General features: G+C 28.8%; 1 protein-coding gene across 1 annotated transcript; it reads left to right on the top strand.

Moving 5' to 3' along the window:
* The first annotated feature begins 8558 nt into the window (after positions 1–8558).
* LOC103500296 (O-fucosyltransferase 20) lies at positions 8559–12398 on the top strand. Its single transcript, XM_008463550.3, has 6 exons — positions 8559–9460; positions 9601–9769; positions 10510–10599; positions 10852–11135; positions 11220–11478; positions 11594–12398. Exons 1-6 carry the CDS (start codon positions 8781–8783, stop codon positions 11828–11830), a joined length of 1719 nt encoding a protein of 572 aa, XP_008461772.1. The 5' UTR covers positions 8559–8780; the 3' UTR covers positions 11831–12398.
* Positions 12399–23218: the final 10820 nt, after the last annotated feature.

Below are 23218 nucleotides of genomic sequence, written 5' to 3'. Positions count from 1 at the left end.
AGTACACCAACCATTAATTAGGAGAAGCACCAAATTTATATGTATATATATATATATATATTCTCTTTTTCAAAAAATGAAATTAAAATTAAAGTGGTTATAATGTATTTGCAAAGTTTGGTAATATATTGTGGAATTAATCATCCCAACCAACCCAATAATAACTCAATAAAACCCCTTCTAATTATTCAACTTTTGATTCATCACTTAACAGTTGTTAATAAATTAATATTAAGAACCTTCTTTTATTGATCAATCATCACTCAATTTCATATTCACTTTGAGACACACAACTTATAATTAAAAATTGACAAATTTAGTATAAATTAAATGGTGAAATTGTTAAAAGTATTTGCAATTACCTACTATCATTTTCAAAATGAAAAACAATGGTGGGGGAAGAGAGGGACAATCCTATCATTAAAAATTGAAAATCTTTGTTTAGGCATTTTCTTTGGGGATTTTGTTTTGTTCTTGATCACATAGAAAAGGGTTAAAATAATAATAATAATAAATAATAATAATAATAATAATAATAATAATAATAATAATAATAATAATAATAATAATAATAATAATAATGGAAATGGAATCAAGCTTTGACCATGATTTTTCAACTATTTAATTATTACTCAAAATGATAAAACCCCTGGTTTAGTTTTCATTATCTCTTAAATGAGATTAATTAAGTTCGAAAAATACTTGTCTTCTTAATAATATCACATCAATTTAGTTCCATTTCCCTAACTTTGTAATTTTTTTTCAAAATAATAATAATTAATAAGAGAAATTACCAAAAATAGTTTGTCAATTTTTTTAAAAATCCCTAATAATAATGTGATTATAATTAAGTTGGTAGTTAACAAATATGTATATGTATATATATTTATGATGATGATGATGATGATGATGAGATGGACGGCAAATTAAAAGTCGATAGACTGAATTATTTAAATAATTGAGAATTAAAACCGTATGGAATAATATTGTTTATAGATCAAAACAAAATACAATCACATGATTTAATCTTGCTTTATATATTTAATTGCCTTTTGTAGGTTTCCAATGTTGTACGTAATTTTAAAAATAATATATCTCACAATTGGTGAAAAGAGAGATTATATATTGAAAATTTAGAAAAACTATTTAATTTTTCGATATACTAATATGGGTTGAGTTACTATGAATGTGTATATTTATTATTGTTAACATTATTAAACTAATGATGATCATAATAATTTTGGTCATTCCATTATTATTTATTTCTAAGCATAAGTTACGATTGATTATTTGCCTCAGTTTACAAATCATGTTCACATATGTATTGAAAATGGTTTTGAATACTCCTGATTTCCAAAAATTGTCATACTCCTAAATATTAATTCTCAATTATCACCTTATATAATTAATTGATACAAATGATTCATTTTTTAGAAAAAAAAAATTATATCGATTTATATCATATATTTAAGAATTTCTACCATCGTACCTCTAAACTAAATAACCAAGTGTTGATTTAAATCATAAATTTTTGTAAATGTATCAACTTACAAATTTAATAATATAATATATACTTTATTTTAAAAAACAGGTTATATGAGATTGTATTAATTAAGTTTCTAAAGTTTGACAATTGAATCAATTTGATTTATGTTTTTTTTTTAAAATATTTGTCTATTTAATAAAATCGATATTTGAGAAAAAAAATCTAAAAATACAATGATGGTTTTCAAATGTAATTGTAACGAATGAAATATGGAAGGTAGTGTATTTTATTTTAAAAACAAGATGGTGTAAATTCATACTCTTAAAAAAAAAAAAAAAGTTGATTTAAATCAAAATAATTCGTGCTTTAAAAGTATAAATTGATATATATATATGTATATATATATTAGTTTTCTCTTATTAGGGATGACATGTTAAAATTTTAATGGAATTAGGATCCTATCTCAAATAATAAAATGAGAATACAATTAGAAAAATGAAAGAATTACCTAAATCAAAATGTAAGCTTAAATACTATTTTGGCGGTTGCAATTTGAAATTTTAGAATTTCATTTTTAATTGTCCAAAGTTACTATTTCATACTCAAAATAAATTTCAATTTTAGAATTAATGTAGTGTTGGATATGTGTGTGTATATATATATATATATATATGCATCTAAATTTGTATCATTATATTTATTACCATCACGTGAATTAACACTTCTTCTTGAGGGTTAATCTATCGGTAGAAGATGAAAAGAAAAAAAAAAAACATTTTAATTCTACTATATTTAAAATCTCATACCATCCTATTTGATTTCAATTTAAAATTTAAAATTTTGAATTCAAAATTTTAACAATAAATCATTTTTGATTGGTTTTAGAAATAAGTGCACCAAACTTTTCTTTATAAAAACATAAAAAGCAAAAAATGAAACAACTCTTCCCATGCTTTAAGTTAAAAATATTTTGAAACCATTCATTGAATATGAACTAAGAAAATTATTTATAAAACACTAATATATATATATATATATATATATATATATATATATATATATATAATTAAGAATAATTATATAACGCGATGTTAAAATTTACATTTTGAAGCAATTTATTAAATTTTATTTTTCTTGTGGTTGGTCAAACATATGATTTTGTATGTTATAAAAGCATGTGAATGTAGTTAGATGACCAAATAGTTGAATAAAAAAAAAGTAGGTCACTATCATTATTTAGTGTCATGCCTAGGACAAGTATTAAAAATATGTATAAACTTCTTTGGTATACTTTCACTTCTTTGGCATATGATTGTGATCAAGACGAATAATATTAATTTAGTTTAAGCCTCCCTTCAATTATTATCTTTTTTTTCTATTAAATTTATGTTTTGAGAAGAGCTAGCTCTCTTCCAATATTAATAAATTAATGGGTTATGAAATTAATAGTTGAGGAAGATCACCTAATTACCATTTTTGAATAATAATAATAATAATAATAATAAAAATCATATGATTTTAAGTCTAATATAAGATGATGTCATGCATGTCTGATATATCTCTTTAAAAAATTAGAAAATAAATGAGAGGAAGCTTCTTACAAATCCACCAGATGTCACTTTTTATAGACAACTTGGTAAGTAAGATGTGATATTACATGAGCCTCAGAGGCTATGTTTGTTTTACACATTATGGATGATGGAATGGACATCTATATTTCACCTTAATATTTATAATAGGTTGGTTACTATTTTTTTCTCTTTACTAAAGTAAACACATTTCCTTTTTAAGTCTTTCTTACAATGATTTGCATATTTATTAAAGACAATGGTTGAATTTTTATCCAATTTTTCAAAAAAGTTCAAATTTTGGCTTGATTTTTAAGTCGTTGGTAAAATGCCAACAACAAAGTAAAAAATTTGAAAATAAAAGTAATGTTTATAAGTATAAGTTTAAAAAAAATTAGAAAAACAAAATAATTACCTAAGTTATTAGACACAAAGTTAAAATTTTAAAATATAAGTCGACACAAAACATAAATTTATATCTAATAAAATAATAGAAAATATTTAAAATTTGAGTTGAGAGATTTAAAAGATGTTTTAAAAAGTTGAGGTACCAAATAGGAAATGTACTAGGGAAAGTTATTGAGTATGGAACTTAAATTTGAAAGATGGAAAACTAAAATATTTTTCTTTTTTAAGAAACAGATGTATAAAGAAAGTGTGATAATTACATGGATGGATGGATGGAAGAAGCAACCAATGAAGTCCAGAAATGCCAACTATTATATTTCAATTTACTTGGCTTCCCAAATACAAGAAATTTACAAAGTCCTTTTCAAAATAAAATCAATTTCTTCTATGGGTTTGGTTTGGTTTAATGCTTCAAACTTTGGGAACCCTTGTTTTGGACTTAGTCACCAATCAAATCAATTTTGCACTAACTAAAATATTATTATTTCCCATCACTTTCGAAACCCCTTCATAAATCATATTATATATTATTTTAACTATTTTAATATTACCATACTATATTTGTAGCAGCCCCATTTGTACATTATTTACATATATATATATATATATATATATATATAAAGAAACTCTAAAATGCTTTACATGTGTCACACTTACTTTTTTTTTATATATATATATATATATATATATATATAGTTGATATAGGATAATTGTTTTGAATAGAAAAATATGCTGAAAATACAATTTTAAATATAACAAAACATTGTAGTCCAACAATGTTTATCAATATCTATCATAACATTTTACTATATTTTAAAATATTTTGGTTTCGTTACAGTAATTTTTTTGTTTGATTTTAATTTTTAGTTTGGTTGAGTGTGGGCCCAAGTCACCATTATACGAGGAATTGAAAAGGGAGAGTGGAGGGGGAAAAAATAGTGGGATGAGTTTTTATGGGGTGGCCTAGGAAAGTCTAACAAAATAGTAAAATACAAGTTGGAGCGCTCGCTTTGATTAAGGGATCGAACGATCATCATCGATAGGTTTTGGGGAGGGGGTCCTTTTCCTCCTGTGATCGTGGGGTTTTATTATATAGTAAAGTCATATTTACTTGTCGTGATTATAATTCTAATTTGTCTGAGCTTACAGATATGTGGATGAGGTTGCATCTTTGGTTGTTTTGCTCGTATGCTATATTTACTTTGAATCTAATAGTTAGATTTGCAAGTCCTTATTAGTTTTGTTTATAGAATACAACCATTTGTAAAAAGAGAATTAAAGTTTTCTAAAAGAAAATTATGTGATTTGAGGTTCCGAAAAAAAAAAATATGATTAGGTCTATTATAAGATTTCAAATAAAGTAATGTAACTTTGAGATAATAAATAATAAAATAGACAATGATCTGTCAGTTAGATTTACTTTGCTTTTGGATAAAATACACTTTTAATCTATAAATTTGAGTTTAGTCTTTGAATCGTTCATAAAAATTGAGATTGAATTTGTTTCCATTTGAAAGTTTAAGAAATATGATGATTGATCATCAAATTTTAAATTGGTTTAAAAATGGGCTCTTAATAAGGGTGAATGTTAGTTGATCTAACAAAATGATTGCATATTAATAGCTAACAAAACTTTACTAGGTATCAATTTTAAATAAATTTGAAAATTTATTTTATATACTTAATGTCAATTAGTAATTGTGTCATTTTTGAAAAAAAATTGTAGAATTGGACAAGTTTTTTTTTTTTTTTTTTTTTTTTTTGATTGAAAAAGAAAATTGTTGTACAAAAGGATTTGGGGGCAATGGAATGGAATAATAGAAGGGAAAAGCCAAACACATCACAAGTTTTAGAGTTTTGGCAAAGCAAACAGCTGTAGCCTTGTAGGCTCAAAGGGACCCCAATGGATTGGGTTGGAACTTGTCAATCATTCATATATCATATTTGACTTTACCCCCATCCATCAGCTCTTTCAATTATTAGTCTTCTATGTTACTTAATTTTAATTTGCCTCAATTTTTTTCCCTTTTGCTTAAATCCCTCTTTCATAATAATAATCACTGCAAACTTCATTTTGTTTGATGTATTAATCTTTGGTTTATATACATCATCCATTGACTTTTTATTGAGTTCATATTCTCATCTAACTAATTTTGTATCTACTTTTTAAATAGTTATGAAAATTTACCATTCATAAGAATAAATAGAAAAAAAAAAAACACACACACACACAGACACAGACACACATAAAAGTTACAAGGACAGGACTAAATAAACTAGCAAAAACTTATCTATCAAACTTGCAAAAAGAAAAGAAAACTGATCAAGAGAATATATTCCAATGGGACGAAATGTGCATATAAATCCTGTTAATAGAAACACAAAGTCAAGTACAAAAAAAAAAATGAATATAATACCTAACAATCTCAAATACCAAACCTAACGACCCAACAAATATTAGTTTTAGCATGGGAAGGAAAGGAAACTACTCATTTTCAACATTCCTTATTAGTGTGGGTATATATATGTAATAAAAAGAGAACGGAGGATAGTCTTGCTTGTAGGCAATTACAAAAAGTTTGTTACTTTTGAATACATTGTCCCATGGTTGTGTTCTAAACTAAACTTTTATTTAATGATTCCTTCATATTAGTTCAATTAATAATTTTTTAATATATACACACACATATATATATATATATATATATAAAAGTCAGAAAGACATGAAAGAAAAAGAAAGAAAAAAAAAGGCGTTGGGTTGTTTTTCATTTTCGAAATTATTTGTTAATAATAAAAAAGGAAAAAGGAAATAAGTTGAAAAGAAAAGTAAGCTACTAACCTGAATGATAGTTTTATATTTATTTATGGTGGAAAATGGGAAAATAGGGAGGGGTGTTGCTGCTGAGGTGTACACCTCGTACTTGAAGGTGATGGATGGACGTGGCAAGAGAACGCCAGCATGGAGAGTAAATGGGAGCCAGCTGGCAAGGGGGAGATGAAAATTTGATTGGATGAGAGTGGCATATTAGGACAGGGAAAGGACAGGCTGTCTGGGAATGGCGGCAGCATAATCACATGCCCTTTATTTTTCCTTTCTTTCCTTTTTTTCTGTTATATTAAAATATACTCCGTATTTATATTTTCAAAAAATAAAGAAGGAGTGACAGCTGGCCAGATACGCAACGCGACACGCAACCATCCTGACGGAGTTAGACATTTCGTTTTCCTTTTCCTTTTCCTTTTCCTTTTTTCTTTTTTTTTTCTTCCACTTCTTTCTCTATATCTTCCTCTTTCGTTTGTTCCATTGGAATCTCCCCTCCCTCTCTCCCTCTCCTTCAATCATTTCATTTTTTCCTAACATTAAAACCAATATTATTAGGGTTTCTATAAATTCAATAATTTCCCAAACCTAGTCGAGTAAAAACAATTTGGTTTTTTTGGAAAATTCACTATACAACAAAATAATGTCTAATAGCTATCAATAAATGTTTAAAAATGTGAGGAGTGGTTAGGTTAGCTCTTAAGAAATCTTTAATATCTATTAAAAGTTTCATATGTTTAAACACTTTAAAAATGTAACCATTTTTTTTCTTTTTTTTAGGATAGAGAATATTTAAGCAATGCTACCAAAAGCAAATTCTTATTGAATTGTGTATTTAAATTAGAAATTAATAAACTTGAACTCCAAGAAACAATAATTTTTTTTTTTTTTTTTTAAAAAAAAGATAGATATAAAACTAATAGATTATATTGATTTTGATGTGAGAAATTTTCTCGCAAATAAATGACCTCTTTGATGTTGCAATGTGAATAGACATGTAATTGAAATTCATTAAAACTCTTTAATTTGCACAATAATGTTGCATTTAAATAATAAACCTACAGTCATGATTTAATATTTGACTTTTTTTTTTTAAAAAAATAAAACTATAGTCATATAAATTTTAAATTAAAATGCATGCAAAATGTCTAAAGTGGTGATATATATACACACACTCATATATATATATATATATATATTATTCAACTAATGAAGATACTAGTAAATCTTAAAGGGCTCTTTTATATTTAAGTCCTTATCTGTTTGTTTGAACTAAAATTAAAATAAGAAGAAGAAGAAGAAGAAGAAGAAGAAGAAGAAGAAGAAGAAGAAAAGAGAATATTTGAACAAGTTATTAAAAATGTTTATGTTACAATAATCTTTAGAAGCTAGGTAGTACGTATATATATGTCACACTTGTAATTTTACATTTACAAATAAAGAGAAAGTATAAAGTATTTATCACTTTTAATTTATCCACGTAAGCAAAAAATTCATCTTAGTCAACAACTTTTCTTATACCAAACACAATTTAATATTTTTAATTAAGCATATAGTTGAGCATGATGAACTGTCCCCCAATTCAATTGATTCAAAATTTGAATATATATATATATATATATATATATATATATATATATATATATATTTAAAAAATATATATGAGCTTTTAAAAGTCAAAATTGATAGAATAAGAAGTACTTACTTTATTTTATATATTATGGATAATTTTTTGGTACTACAAGTAGTTAAGGTAATTTGTTAAACTATAAAATAACAACTCAAGAATAAAATGATTTCCAACTTGAATACAAAAGTTTTATTAAACTATAAATTAAGGTCGGATCAACATTTTCAAAATGCTATATTATGGAAAACAAAAAGTTTGTGGTAAGAAAATAAAGATGGTTAATATATTTTAGAAAATTAAGAATAAGATGAAGATAATTAAGAAAAAGTAGAGAGATATTTGAAAATTGAAGTTGAAAATAGTTACGGAAGCTAAAGGAAAAGTTTGAAGCAATAAATAGTCATAATTGTCGTTTCAGAACTCACACGTCTCAAAAATATAATAACAAATATCCTCTTTAAATTCTATAGATTTATAGGTTCGAGTAATTTCATTTTTTTAAAAATAAATAAATAAATAAATAAATAAATAAATAAATAAATAAATAAAACTTAAGGGGGCATTGTTGTAATTGCTCACATATATATGTTTGATTAAAATATTTAATCTTAATTAACGAGTGATTAAAACACAATATAAATTAGCTTCAGCTTCCTTTCAAACGAAGTTCATCTTTGAAATCTCCCGTTCTAACACGGCCACTTTTGGTCAGCAACGCGTAATTATTTATAATCACGAAAATTCCTTCTCTCTTCTTCCCGCCGCTCCATATTTTTTTTCCTCTCTCTAATGATATTGAGATTCATAATCTGAAACACCAAGTGGGTTAGTGAGAAAGCTTGTAAATTCTGCTCTCTGGTTTTGTCTATGGCGAAGAAGAACAGTAATTCCAAGAAGCAAGCTTACATTTCGGTTCCATCTCAAATTATAAACTCTTTATCTTCATCTTCTCTTCAATCCCTTCTTGATTCGCCTAAGAAATCTTCGAAAAACTACAATAAATTTTTTAGTCTTTCTACTTACAGAAGCTCCAATAAGCTATGGCTTCTTGCTATTTTTCTCTTTGGTCTTTTCGGGATGTTGAAGCTTACTTTTAATCCCAACCCCTTATTCCCTTATGTGTCCTACCCTTGTTTCACGTCTCAATGGCAATCGCAGGGTTTAGTCTCAAATGGGGTTTTGAAATCCGGTTTAATCGATAGAGATAGAGAAAATGCTTTGAAGGATGAGGTTACGAGTGATTCTTTCCAATCGCTACGCCGGATTTCTACTGGGGTTTTGAAATCGGATGAAGGAAATGAACAGGGGGAGTTCTGGAAACAACCTGATGGATTGGGGTATAAACCGTGTTTAGATTTCAGCGAAGAATATAAAAAATCAACCACTGGAATCGTTAGTGAGAGGACTAAGTATTTGATGGTGGTGGTTTCTGGTGGGATGAATCAACAGAGAAATCAGATCGTTGATGCTGTTGTGATTGCTAGAATTCTTGGGGCTGCTTTGGTTGTTCCAATCTTGCAAGTGAACGTTATCTGGGGGGATGAAAGGTATAAGAACAGTAGAAATCCATTTTTTTTTCCTATTTGATTGACGAAGTCTCTGATTTATGAGAACTTAAATATACTCTGTGTTTTCTTATATATCAGTTGCTAAGTTTGTTTTTCTGTGTTTTGTTTGATGGTTGCAGTGAGTTTTCTGATATATTTGATTTGGAGCATTTCAAGAATGTTCTGGCGGATGACGTTCATATAGTGTCATCTTTGCCATCTACGCATCTGATGACTCGGCCAGTGGAGGAAAAATCCCCTCCCCATCACGTCTCGCCGAGTTGGATTCGGTCGCGTTACCTCAGGAAGGTGAGGATGATCAAACGAATATTGTTGTTTGTTCTTTAAGCTGTCATGGCTTCTCTTTAAAGCTTACTTCTAAAAAAAATGGTTGGCTTCTTGATTGAAAGGAAAGGAATCTGTTGATAACTGCCATGCTAGTTTTCATTATATCCTTACCAAATAATTATTTACTCTTGCTTGCTCATCACAAAGCATCTTTGAAGATTGATTTTGAATGTGTCGCACAACACATTTGAACTAAATAATAAAACATTTTTATGTTTGTACTTTGTAGTAGAAGAGAATGAGATTGTCCTCGTTGCCATAATGCATAGATGAATATTGATTGACAAAGCTTAAATTGTTCGGTTAAAATTTACTTACTATTTTTATGTGTGGGCTCAGATGTTAATTTGATTGACAAATCGGACAAGCTAACTATTAATATAGAGTGGAGGAGATATCATGTAACTACTATACTCGAAAACAATAAACTTTTAGGTTAGTGGTAATTTTACGATGAATATTTGCTAGAGCAGTTGGTTCATCGATACGTTGAACTATAAATGTAAGCTTGTCTGTTAATGTTCATACATATATGGCCTGTCTGTTAAGGTTGACCAAACAGCTACGTATTACCAACTAAAAAGCTTTTGTGGCATTTTGCTGTCGTTCTGTTTTTTGACATATTTTTTATGTTCTTCCCCACACAAAATGTTTCGGTTTGTATTTTTACAATAATAAGTAGCATGTGTTGAATTTTGCAGCTTAGAAGAGAAGGGGTACTCCTGCTGCGCGGCTTGGACTCGAGGCTTTCTAAGGATCTTCCTTCTGACCTTCAAAAGCTCAGATGCAAGGTATTATAACTTTTTTCTTCTTGTTATAACTCTGTTTGATTTCTTGATTAGTTGTTTGTTACTTGGAATCTATCACAGTGTATCCAGTGTCTTATTACCTTCAGCACATATTCTATACCATTTCGAGTAGTACTAATACGTACTGAGTTCTTTTGCTGCTACTTTATGATTATTCCTTTTGACATTATTAACTCTGATGAAATGGTTGGATATCAGTGTTAATTGTTGTTCTTTTTCCTCTTGGGGATTTAGGTTGCTTTTCATGCTTTGAGGTTTGCTCCACCAATTGTGGAACTTGGTAACAAGCTCACTGAGAGAATGCGGAGCAAAGGACCATACCTTGCTCTTCATTTAAGAATGGAGAAGGACGTATGGGTGAGAACTGGTTGTCTACCTGGGTTGAGCCCTGAATATGATGAGATGATAAATAACGAAAGAATTCGAAGACCTGAACTCTTAACTGCTAGATCGAACATGAGCTACCACGATAGAAAACTGGCAGGCCTTTGTCCCCTGAATGCCTATGAGGTTATGAGGTAAAATTTTTTTAACCATATGTTTGCCATTGTCAATCATTTACATTTACAATTCTGCTTGACTAAATTTTTGAACTTGCTCAGGTTACTGAAAGCTCTCGGAGCTCCGAGGGACACAAGGATTTACTGGGCTGGAGGTCAACCACTCGGAGGAAAAGAAGCCCTGCAACCATTAACAGGGGAGTTCCCAAATTTCTACAACAAGGAAGATCTTGCTTTACCAAGTGAACTCGAGCCTTTTGCGAAAAAAGCTTCCATTATGGCTGCTATTGACTATATTGTTTGTGAGAGTAGTGATGTTTTCATGCCTTCTCATGGAGGAAATATGGGCCATGCCATTCAGGTACGGATTCTCCTTCAGCTTGTGAATCTAGCTGATTCTCATCATCGTGTTTCAACTATTGCTTTTCGAGTCCGATCATAAGATCATAACGAGTCGATTGTTCGTTTTATTACAGGGACATAGGGCTTATGCTGGACATAAGAAGTACATAACACCAAACAAAAGGCACATGCTTCCCCTTTTCTTAGACTCCTCGCTTCCTGAAGCAGAGTTTAACAAGATCATCAGGGAGCTGCATCAGGACTCCCTCGGACAGCCCGAACTTCGAACCAGCAAAGTCGGACGAGATGTTACCAAGTACCCTATTCCTGAATGCATGTGCAACAACAGCTCCGATGCTCATGCCATATAATAAGTCAAACAACTTACCAGTGGTGCCAACATAGCAAAAAGCCTCAATGAACCAAAAGTCTAAATCGATAAAACTTTGGAGATCCCAACTCTGATCATTGAAGTCGAGCCTCTTTAGAACCAAGAGTTGGTGTTTTTCTCGGGACAACAAAGTTCTGCAGGAAGAACATTCCGAAAGAGTTACTACACGCAGCAATTAAATCAAATATGGAGTAGTAATCTGAAGAAATGCAGCCTTAGGTTATGTGTAAATGAGTGAGAAAGATGCCTTAATATATATAATTTATATTATAAGAGAAATAAAAGGAACAGCACAACATTGTATAATTCTTTGATTCTTTACAGAATAAGTTCTTGTAGTTAAATATTTTTTATTGTAAAGACCATTTTTTTTTGTAAGAAAAATGAAAGATTCATTCTTGTAAAGATTTCTTTCATCTACAAATATTCCTTCCCCTTAATGCTTAAATGCAAGCGCTCTGTTTGGTTTGGTTGGACTTTGTCTGGTATCCATTAATGCTTCAACTCATTACAATATGGATAGAAATAATAGTAATAAGGTTAAATTACTTTCTCCTCTTTTAGTTTTAACAGTGTTATATAAGTCTAAATTTTCCATTTATTATAACAACAGTTTTATAAAAGTTGTTATATTTATAAATGTTTTTAATAGTTTTTTCATTTCAAATTATTTTCCTAAACTTTTATCAATTTAAAGTTGATAGTTTATCTCTATAACCTTTGGTATAAAATATTAAGTATATGTCAATTTATTAAACAATTTGTAAATATAGTAAATATTTGTTTTTTTAAAAATATATTACAATATTGCCCTAGTTTTAAAAAGGAAATTGGCATGATTTTCTCCTTCTCCACTTTCACCGTCATTCCTCTTCTCCACGATTTTCTCCCTTCTCCATCTTTACCATCGTTTCTGTGATTTTCTCCACGTTAAGAACACCACCTTCCGCCTCCAACCACACCTTCTTCCGCCTCCATCCAGTCGTCATCTTATTGTCTATGATTTTCTCCTACTTTGGTTAAATCATCTGGTATGTAATCATATATTCTTTAAAGATTTTAGATTTGATCTTTCTTTTTAGTTGTTTCCTCTTATTTTAGTTTTTTTCGTTTGAATCTTGGTAATCTTTGTTTTTATTTGTTTCCTCTAATTTTAATAATTTTCCAGTTTGAATCTTTGTAGAATATTTTTTTGTCGATTTCATGTTTTTAGGTTAAAACAATTACATGTCTATTAATGATAGTGATAGACTTGTATCCTAGTGTATAACTGATATAAGTCTATCACTGATAGACATTTTGTCTTCTATCAATGCTTCAATGTAATACTAGGATGATAACTATTTTTTTTAATTCTGCAGTAATTTGGAATTATGATTAAGCTTCCAATAGTAGTATTTCATAGTGGATAGTGGGATGATACAAATAGTTACTTGAATTACAAGACTATAGGCGTATTGGTTGATGAGATGGTGTGTTTTGACAATTTAATGAGTTTGATATTAAGAGAAGTTCGATTTGATGCATCTCCTTCTTCAATACAATTGTCAATCTTATTGGATTATGGTATCACTGATATTCAAACTGTGGTCCAAATTTACGAAGATAAAGATGTTACTTGGTTTCTAAGTTTAGTTAAAGGGCAAATTACAAGACATCCATTAGTTGCCCATGCTATTGCTCATGTCTCTAATATGGATTTATAATGGTCTAGTGTTGTTGACAGTGGGATGGATAATTTGTGTTCTTTGCTGCCTTCTTCTTCCATTGGTGATGATTTTCAAATTCTTACCGATATTCATGTTAGTAGCTTGTCTTCTACATTCGATTTGAAAGAAAAGGATATGTTTGCTAGCAAGGAACTACTATCAAAGTCATTTTACTACATTGCTATAAAGAACAACTTTGAGTTCAAGACTGTGAGATCAAATTCTAAATCTATTGAGTTTAAGTGCTCCCAAGATAATTGTCCATGGTATGTCCGTGCATCTCGTTACAAGGGTGGGGAATTATGGCGACTAAGGAAGTATATTGCTAATCACAATTGCTCAATAAATGTTATTCAAACTACTCATAAACAAGCATCTTCATCATTGATTAGTGATTGTATTGTAAAAGACTTTAGTTTTTTTTTACCGTTCGAGTCCAAATGATATTATGATTCACATGCGTACTAAACTTGGTGTAAATGTTAGCTACTATAAAGCGTGGAGGGCAAAGGAAACTTGTTATGAATTCTTTGAATGGTGAAGCAAAAGAATCTTATGCCTTGATTCTAAACTTTTTTATGAAATTAAAAGAAATTAACCCAGGTATGTTTTTATTCTTACAATTTATATATCATCAATCAAGCTTTCAATGATATGGTCTATCACTAATAAGTTCTATCAGTGATAGGCCTTATAGTAAATGAGCATATCATCAGACGACTGATGTTATGGTGGTTTACTATAGGGTCTATCAGTGATAGACCGTATCCATGGTAAACCATATTAGTGACAAACTTATAGTAAAAGAACATGATATTTGTCTTTAATGTGTGTGTGTATATATATATATATATTATTTTTTTTATTTCAGGTTCATTCACTGCTTATGAAACTAATATAGAGGGACATTTTAAGTACTGTTTTATGGCTATTGGAGCATGCATTGAAGGATGGAAATATTGTAGGCCCAACATATCAGTTGACGGTACATTTTTGAAATCTAAATATGGTGGAACTCTTTTGACAGCCTCAACAATGGATGGTAATAATCAAAATTTTTCATTGGCTTTTAGTATTTAGTATTGTAGATTCTGAAAATGATGCATCTTGGAGATGATTTTTTGAGAATATAAAGAATAGTTTAGGGGATCGGGAAGATTTAGTTATAATATCTAATCGACATTTAAGTATTCCAAAAAGTGTTAAAAATGTTTTTCCAAATGCTGAATATTTCGTTTGTTTGCAACACCTTCTAAAAAGTTTAAGTTGATATATAAGGACCCTATAATTGGTAAGCTCTTTTTTAGATGTGAAAAAGCATATACACTTGTTGATTTTGAGACTAATATGAGATGGATAGAGTCTATGTATCCAGACTATCTTAGTAAGGTTGGTTTTGAAAAGTGGGCTCGAGCATACTGTACAAGAAAAAGATATCAAATGATGACTACAAACATTTCAGAAAGATTAAATGCAGTTCTAAAAGATTCTATCAGACAAATACTTCAAAATTGGTTTTATGATCGGAGAAAAGTTGTATGTTGTGTGAGAACTGTTTTAACTAGTGGGCTGAGGGATAATTACGAATACAACATCAAAACTCAAGAAACTTCACGGTAAGTTTTTGTGTTTCAATGTTTATTTATTTAATTAGTGAGTAATAAAACAAGACCTATTAATGATAGACTCTATCGCTGATAGATTCTTATTAGTGATTGTCTATATCAGTGATAAACCATATATGTTGACTAAGTTTTTTTTTCCCTTTTTTCAGGTTAATGCTATTAATGATGTTGAATTTCAAGTGATTGATGAAAGAAAATAATTTATTGTACAATTAGATTGCAAATCATGTACTTGTCGCGTTTGGGATCTTGATGAAATTCCATGCGCCCACACACTTGCTGTTCTTCGTGGGCATAATATGAATACTTACTCTTTTGTTTCCAAGTATTTTTTGTCAAGTACCTTGATTTCAACTTATACTGGATCAGTTCGTCCGGTTGGGAACCATTCTAATTGGAAGTCTATTGGGATTGACATAAACATATTACCTCCAACTTTCAAGCGTCGAGCAGGACGACTGCGAAAATAAAGAATACTATCAATTGGCGAGAAGAAAAGTCACTCAAGATGCAACCATTGTCATCGTGCTAGTCATAATCATAGAAATTGCAGATTTCCACCATTTTTACAGTGACGTAATATTATGTTTTTTATAATAATCTTTTAGCTTGAGCATATAGAACATTTATTTTGTGTGTGCAGTAAATACTTTCTATTTGTTTGACTCAAATCGTTCAATAATAATCTACCTTTTTTCTCAAGACTATAAAAATAAAAGTGACTTTATTGTAAAGTCTATCACAGATAGTTTCTATCAATGATAGATTTTATTGTGTAGTCATCACCAATAGTTTCTATTAGTGATAGAAACCAATATACAATTGAAGAAACCAGAAGGGATAATTGATGAAAGGAATGGTTCAAACCTTTCAATAATAATCTACCTTTTTCTCAAGACTATATTGTAAAGTAGTAATATGAAGTAATCCACTATAAAGTCTATCGCAGATAGTTTCTATCAATGATAGACTTTATTGTGTAGTCATCACCAATAGTTTCTATTAGTGATAAAAACTAGTATACAACTCAAAGGAACTAGAAGGGATAATTGATGAAAGGAATGGTTCAATAAATACTAATCTCAATGCAAACAAAGACAAAAACTCGTAATGTTTCAACTTGTAATCCAACATTTTTCTTCGTAAAATCAACTAACAGCATATGTACTACCACTAGTACAAATTTGGATTTTAACGACACTAGTAATCAAAATATTGTGTCGTTAAAAATAAAAAAGGGGGGTGGAAGTAAAATGTGTCATTAAAAAAAAAACAAATGTGAAATTTTTAATGACACAGTTTTTGCGTCGTTGTTTAATTTTTCTTAGACATAAATTTTGCGTCAATAAACTCCAACAATTTTTTTTTGATCCAATGGAAGAGTAATCTTTTAAGAGGTAAGAGGGCAATGAGTATTCAATTTGTTTGAAAGTTTCTTCCCTTTATTTCTATTTTTTGTTTGTGAATTAAATTTGCATCTAAAAATCAACCTGTTTTGATTCTGGTTACAAATTATCTTGATATTCTCTACATATTCTTTTATGTTTTATTTTTTCTACTAACCACTTTACTTTCAAAATTCATTAATCCAACTCCAACTTTTACTAAAATTCTCTCTAAATTTCATTTTGGGCAAAATTCTTCCATTTCCATTCTACAATTTTTCTCCCAAAAACTCCGGCAATCTTTTTTAATCCAATGGGGACTTAATCTTCGAAAAGGTTGTAGATGCAACATTTTATCCTGTATTTAATTTTATGTATTTTTTTATTTTATTTATTTACTTTATTTTATTTTGAAAGTTGGATTTCAATTTGAATTTAACATTTTCTTTTTTAAAAAATGAATATTAGTCTTCTTCCTGTCTTTCATCAACTCACCCAATTTCCTCCTTCACGATTTTTTCCTCCTTCACGACTCTCCCACCTTCTTCACTCTCAAAACACGATCCTGCCCTCACTGCCTTATTTCACTACTCTATAAAAACAAAGGAGTATTTTTTAGAGGATATGTTAGATTGAGATCAATTGGAAGGGTTAAAAAAAAAGCTAAGGAAACTATTTTGTCAAATTGGTCTTCAAAGGTAACTTTTTTTTTTTAATTTCCTCTCTTTCCTTTCCCTTTTGAGACTGTGAACGGTGTATTTTTTTCAAATTTATTTTTGTTGAAATTTGATTAATTGATTTTATGGTGACTTTAATTTTGTTATGGGTTAGGGTTAGGCCACTTGGGTTTATTGTGGTTTTATTGTTGCTTCAAATTTAGCACCAATTAATCAAAATATTGTGTCGTTAAAAATAAAAAAGGTGGAGTTGAAGTAAAATGTGTCGTTAAAGTGTTGTAAGAATAAACTCCAGCAATTTTTTTTGATCCAATGGAGGTATAATCTTCTAAGAGGTCGTAGAGATAACATTTTTTTCTTTATTTATTATTTATTTATTTACTTTTTTATTTTATTTATCTACTTTATTTTATTTTACTTTACTTTATTTTTATTTTATTTTGAAACTTGGATTTGAATTTAAATTTAACCATTTGTTTTTTAAAAAAAAAACAAAAAAATGAATATCACATCTCCTTCCACTTATTTTCCATCAACTCACCTAATTTTCTCTCTTAAGATTTTTTCCCTTTCCCTCTTTAGACTCTTCCACCTTTTCCACTCTCAAAACACAATACTCTCTTTACGACAAATGAGAGTATCTTTTCGAGAGGGTATGTTAGATTGAGATCAATTGGAAGGGTTGAAAAAAAAGCTAAGGAAACTATTATCTCAAATTGGTCTTCAAAGGTAACTTTTTTTTTCTCTCTTTCCTTTGTGATCAATTATAACGGTGTGTTTTTCCAAATTTATTTTTGTTGGAATTATGTTAATTGATTTTATGGTGAATTCAATTTTGTTAGGGTTAGGTCTATTAGGGTTAGTCCAATTGAGTTTAATGTGCTTTTATTGATGCTTCAAATTTAACACCAATTGATTTTCATATACTTCAAATTTGTTAGATTTAGGTCATTTGAGTTTATCTTTACTATACTTTAATTTTGTTAGGTTTAGGCCGCAGACCAATTGATTTCAATGAATTTGTTGTATTTAGCTTATTTGAGGAAATTTAGACCAATTGATTTCAATGTGCTTCAAATTTGTTAGATTCAGGTCATTTGAGTTTATTATGCTATTCTTTAAATTTTTTAAACCAATTGATTTAAATTTGTTAGATTTAGGGCTTAATTTGATTGTTATTAATTTTTTTTGTTTATTGTTTATTAAATATATTACATGTTTGAAATTAATCGATTAGAGTTGTGAAAGACAGAACAGTTTGTTAGGTCTGATAATTATTTCAAAACCTGCATATTACACTTTGTATTTATTTCCCAAACTTGTATTATTTCTCGGTATATTATTTCCAATATACTAATTTATATTATTTTCAATATACTATTTTATATTATTTCCAATATATCATTTTCAATATTTTATTTCCAATATTTTATTTTCAATATTTTATTTCCAATATATTATTTTCAATATTTTATTTTCAATATTTTATTTCCAAATATTATTTTATACTATTTTTATATTATTTTATACTATTTTGAATATATTATTTTATATTATTTATAATATATTATTTTATATTGTTTTCAATATATTTATTCTCAATCTATATATTATTTTCAATATATTATTTCTCAATCGGTATATTATTTCTAATATATTATTTTCCAACCTGAACATTATTTCCAACCTGTATTATTTTTCAAATGTATTGTTTGCTGTATTATTTGCCAAATCATTTGCCAACTGTTTTATATGTCAACCTGTATTATTTTCCAGCATGTATTTGTTATATTTCACATTGTTTTGCTAATGATAATAATAATAATAATATTATTATTTATATATTAATTTTTATAATTGTAAAATGTATAAAAAAATTCATTTGTTTTTTTGTCATATGGATATAAAACTTTGAGATGGAAAAGAAGTGATGTTCATTTATGGTTTATATGATTTAAATTCCATAAATACACTAATATATACTTTGTTGTGTTGACTATTCTGCAGTTGTGGTAGTCATTGAAAAGTTATTTTATTCAATCCGCTGAGGCTTATGTTATAGGAATCATGTTGTTTTGTAATTACTTTGAAGGAGGGGAAGCTAGGGTAAGTTTATGCTAAGTTTCAACTTGATGCAAACTAGAACATTGCTTGGTCTGTAAAGATTGAATTGAAACTTACATTATTTGCAACATTTATATACTATGCTTATGCCTATGCTTATATAGTCGATGTTTTTTTTTTAATTTTTTGTGTTCCTTATGGGTCTTTTATTAAAAACCTTGGTTGTATGAACTTTGGGCACTTATTTTGAAAAGTTTATTGGTCTGCTTATTAAGAAGGTGATTTCTGTTTGTATTTAATGTTTATGCTTATGCTTATGCTTATGCATTTTCCGTAGTGAATGTTGGCTAAGGTTCATTTTCTTCAAATTTGCAGCTAGTTGAAAAATCCATGGACCATAGTATCGATCAAGTTCTCATTTATGCATCAGTTTGATTAGATTAGGTCACACATACATGAAATATTACAGTAAATTTATCTTTTGGATTATTGTAAAATCTTTACCGATAATGTAAGTTATATTTTTTTATTATCAATATAAATATATTTCCAAACATATGTGGGTAATGTTGAAATTGAGTATTTAATTTTTTTGAAAGAAGAAATATATGACAGAAAAATATGTGTTGCGAAAATGAAGAATAACAAGACCAAACATGTGTCGACATATAAGCCTTTATTAAACAGAAAATATATATTACTTGACAACAATTTTGTGTAACGAAACATTTACAACGACAACATATATTAGTGTCGAGTAATATTGAAAGGTGACACTCTTAAAGCGTCGTTATAAGAGTATTAATGACAATATATTGGTGTCGGGTGATAGATAACGGTGACACATTTAAATTGTCAATGTAATAGTATTATTAAAGACAATATATATATGTCGTGCGACAGATTATGGTGACACATTTAAAGTGTCAATGTAAGGGTATTAATGACAATATATTTGTGTCAAGGTATAGATTACGGTGACACATTTAAAGTGTCAATGTAAGGGTATTAATGACAATATATTTGTGTCAAGGTATAGATTACGGTGACACATTTAAAGCGTCAATGTAAGAGTATTATTGACAATATATTAATGTCAAGGTATAGATAACAATGACAAATGATTTGCGTCAATGTAAGGGTATTGATGACAATATATTGGTATTGAGTTATAGATAACGATGACATATATTGCATCAAGGTAAAGGTATTAATGACACAATTTTGGTGTCATCTAAGCATATTTAATGACATGTTTTCCAATGTGTCGTTAAATAGCCTTTCTTGACAGTGACTTCAATGACGCGAAAATTATGTCGTTGAAAGTCTTTATGACACAAAATTTGCGTCGTTAAAGCCCAAATTTGTAGAAGTGTACAAACATCCACAAAACAACTAATGCACTACAATATCCATCTACTCAATATTGAGAGATTTGTACATCAAAACAATGTGAATTCTATCACAAATATCAACAAAACTACTACACTACAATATCCATCTACTTATAATCGAGAGATTTGCAAATCAAAACTAGGTGCAAGATCCTTTATTCTAAGAGAATGCCTTTTGGTTTTGGAGAATCATTCTTCTTGCCTCTTGCATTCTTTTGCTCTTTCACATCCTCCAACACTTTCTTTGATGGTTTAGGACCTTAGGTTGTCTCTTCGGCCTAGCATTGTTAATATTCTTCGCTATTTCCATAATTTTCACTTTTGCCTTTTCTCGAACAACTTGAAAAATTAATATTGAATTAGAGTTTATACATATACACATTAAGTCTATCATAAAACAACAAAATGTGATTATTATAATACCTTCACTTTGTTTGATGTCTCATGCACCATTTTTGACTTATTTTCACGATGATTATCATCTTCCTCGGTTGCCTCGTTATCTTCAATCTTTTACAGATATTAATATTAGTACTGCAACGAAGAGAATTATAGAAACTGTCAATATCCTATCATTGATAGACTTTTGAATCACAATTGAGATATAAGAATAGTCTATCACTGATAAAACTCTATCATTAATAGACTTAAATCATAGAATGAACAGTCTATCATTGATACCATTCTACCATTGATAGATTTTTCACTCAGAAACATAATAGTCTTGGAAAAAAATAAAAGTACAAGAACTAGAAGCTTTAATAGTTTTACCTATTTCTCTTTATCAACATCAACATCAATCATTTCTAAACTTATTGATGGAGGAGGATTCTTTTCCAAGGGCTTTTCTTGAGATTGTTTTTCACTTTCACATTTGTGCGGAAGTCTTTGGTTTACAACTTCTGTTAGTGAAAGTAACAAACGAACAATCTCCTCTTGTCCCTTCTTCAAGCAGTTTAAATCTTCTTTGTGCTGTTTTTTTAAATCTTCAATATCTTCATGTAAAGAAGATATTCTTTCTGCCATATTTTTGTTCTTCATAACACATGCTTCTTCATCCAACCTATCATTTTCTAATTCCAAAAAATATATAAAGTACTCAGGTTTCATTTCTTCTTCTGATGCAACAATGAGGACCACAGATAGCTAAAAAACAAAATATTTAATCAGTATTAAACAAAAAAGAAACTATCATTGATATGGATCTATCACTGTCATTGATATGGATCTATCACTGATATGAATCTATCACTGATATGGATCTATCACTTAGTACCAACAAATTTAGAAAATACTAAAAAAGAAAACAAATGAAACTTACATTTTTTTTCAAAAAGATGTTATCTTCAAGATCTTGCCAATCGAGTTGTTCACTAGATTCCCAATTTAATATTCTTGGACACCCTTTCCCTATTCTTGTCACATACCCGCTAGCAAGTTGAGAAAGTATTTCGTATGCCCAGTAAGCTAGAACCATAGGGAAGCCTTGTAGAAAGGCACACGCTTTAGATTCTGTTTTTGAGTTCTTAGACTTTCTTTTGGATCTCACTACATTTTGAATAAATTGTTTTGTAAGACTAAAGCACTACCTTCCACAAGGATAATTCCTAAACATCTATTTATCATCCAACATTTTTACATGTTTCAAATCCAACATATTGTGATTTTGTCTAGGAATTAAAACATTTTACAAGAAGTAAAAGGTTGGCTAATTTTACCAGTTCTTCTTCATCAGTGCAGGATTTACAGTGATAGTTAAAAGCAGTCTTCAATTCTTGTCTACTAATGGAAGTGTTATTTCTAAAAAAAAATTGTTTAACCATAGACTCATTTTCTTCCGTTGCATCTAAAACATCTTCTATAGGATATTCACCACAATTTAACCATGTAATCAAACAAAAATCTCGCAGTCCAAACTCCACAATGTTACCTTCGATGTTGAAAAGAAGAACATTGTTGTCTGTCGAGACACATTGTCTTCTAATCAAGTGTGCTAATAGTTGTAAAGGTATTTTTGTCATTTTTAAATTTAACAAGTGTCCAAATGGTCCTTTTTTAAACAAGTCTAGACAACTAGGTGATAAACTTTCGATAATATGGTTAGAAGTTTGTAGATTACAGGACACAGTCATTCTCAAAGTTGACTTCCACATTTCTTTGGGAATAATTAATTGTTTTCCCTGTTTAGAGCAAAATAATTGTTACAAATATGCAACATACTAACTTAGAAACAAAACAATATATATATATAATGGAATACCTTCTCTTTTTTAATCTTCTTTTTGCTTGATGAAGTTTCATGTGTTGAGGCTCTTTTTGCACCTTTTTCATTTGATTCGCTTTCCATAATATCTTTTTTCTTATCCATTTATTAAAATTACAACAAACACATCAACCCAATGAACTAAACATTCCCCAAATCTATCAGTGATACAAACATATCAGTGATACAAACATATAATAACAATCCAACACAAACAAAGTAAAACATCCTTCAAGCTGATAGAAACATAT

This window comes from Cucumis melo, chromosome 4 (assembly GCF_025177605.1).
Source record: "Cucumis melo cultivar AY chromosome 4, USDA_Cmelo_AY_1.0, whole genome shotgun sequence".
Taxonomy (NCBI): Eukaryota; Viridiplantae; Streptophyta; class Magnoliopsida; order Cucurbitales; family Cucurbitaceae; genus Cucumis; species Cucumis melo.
This window is presented reverse-complemented; position numbering and strand designations above follow the sequence as displayed.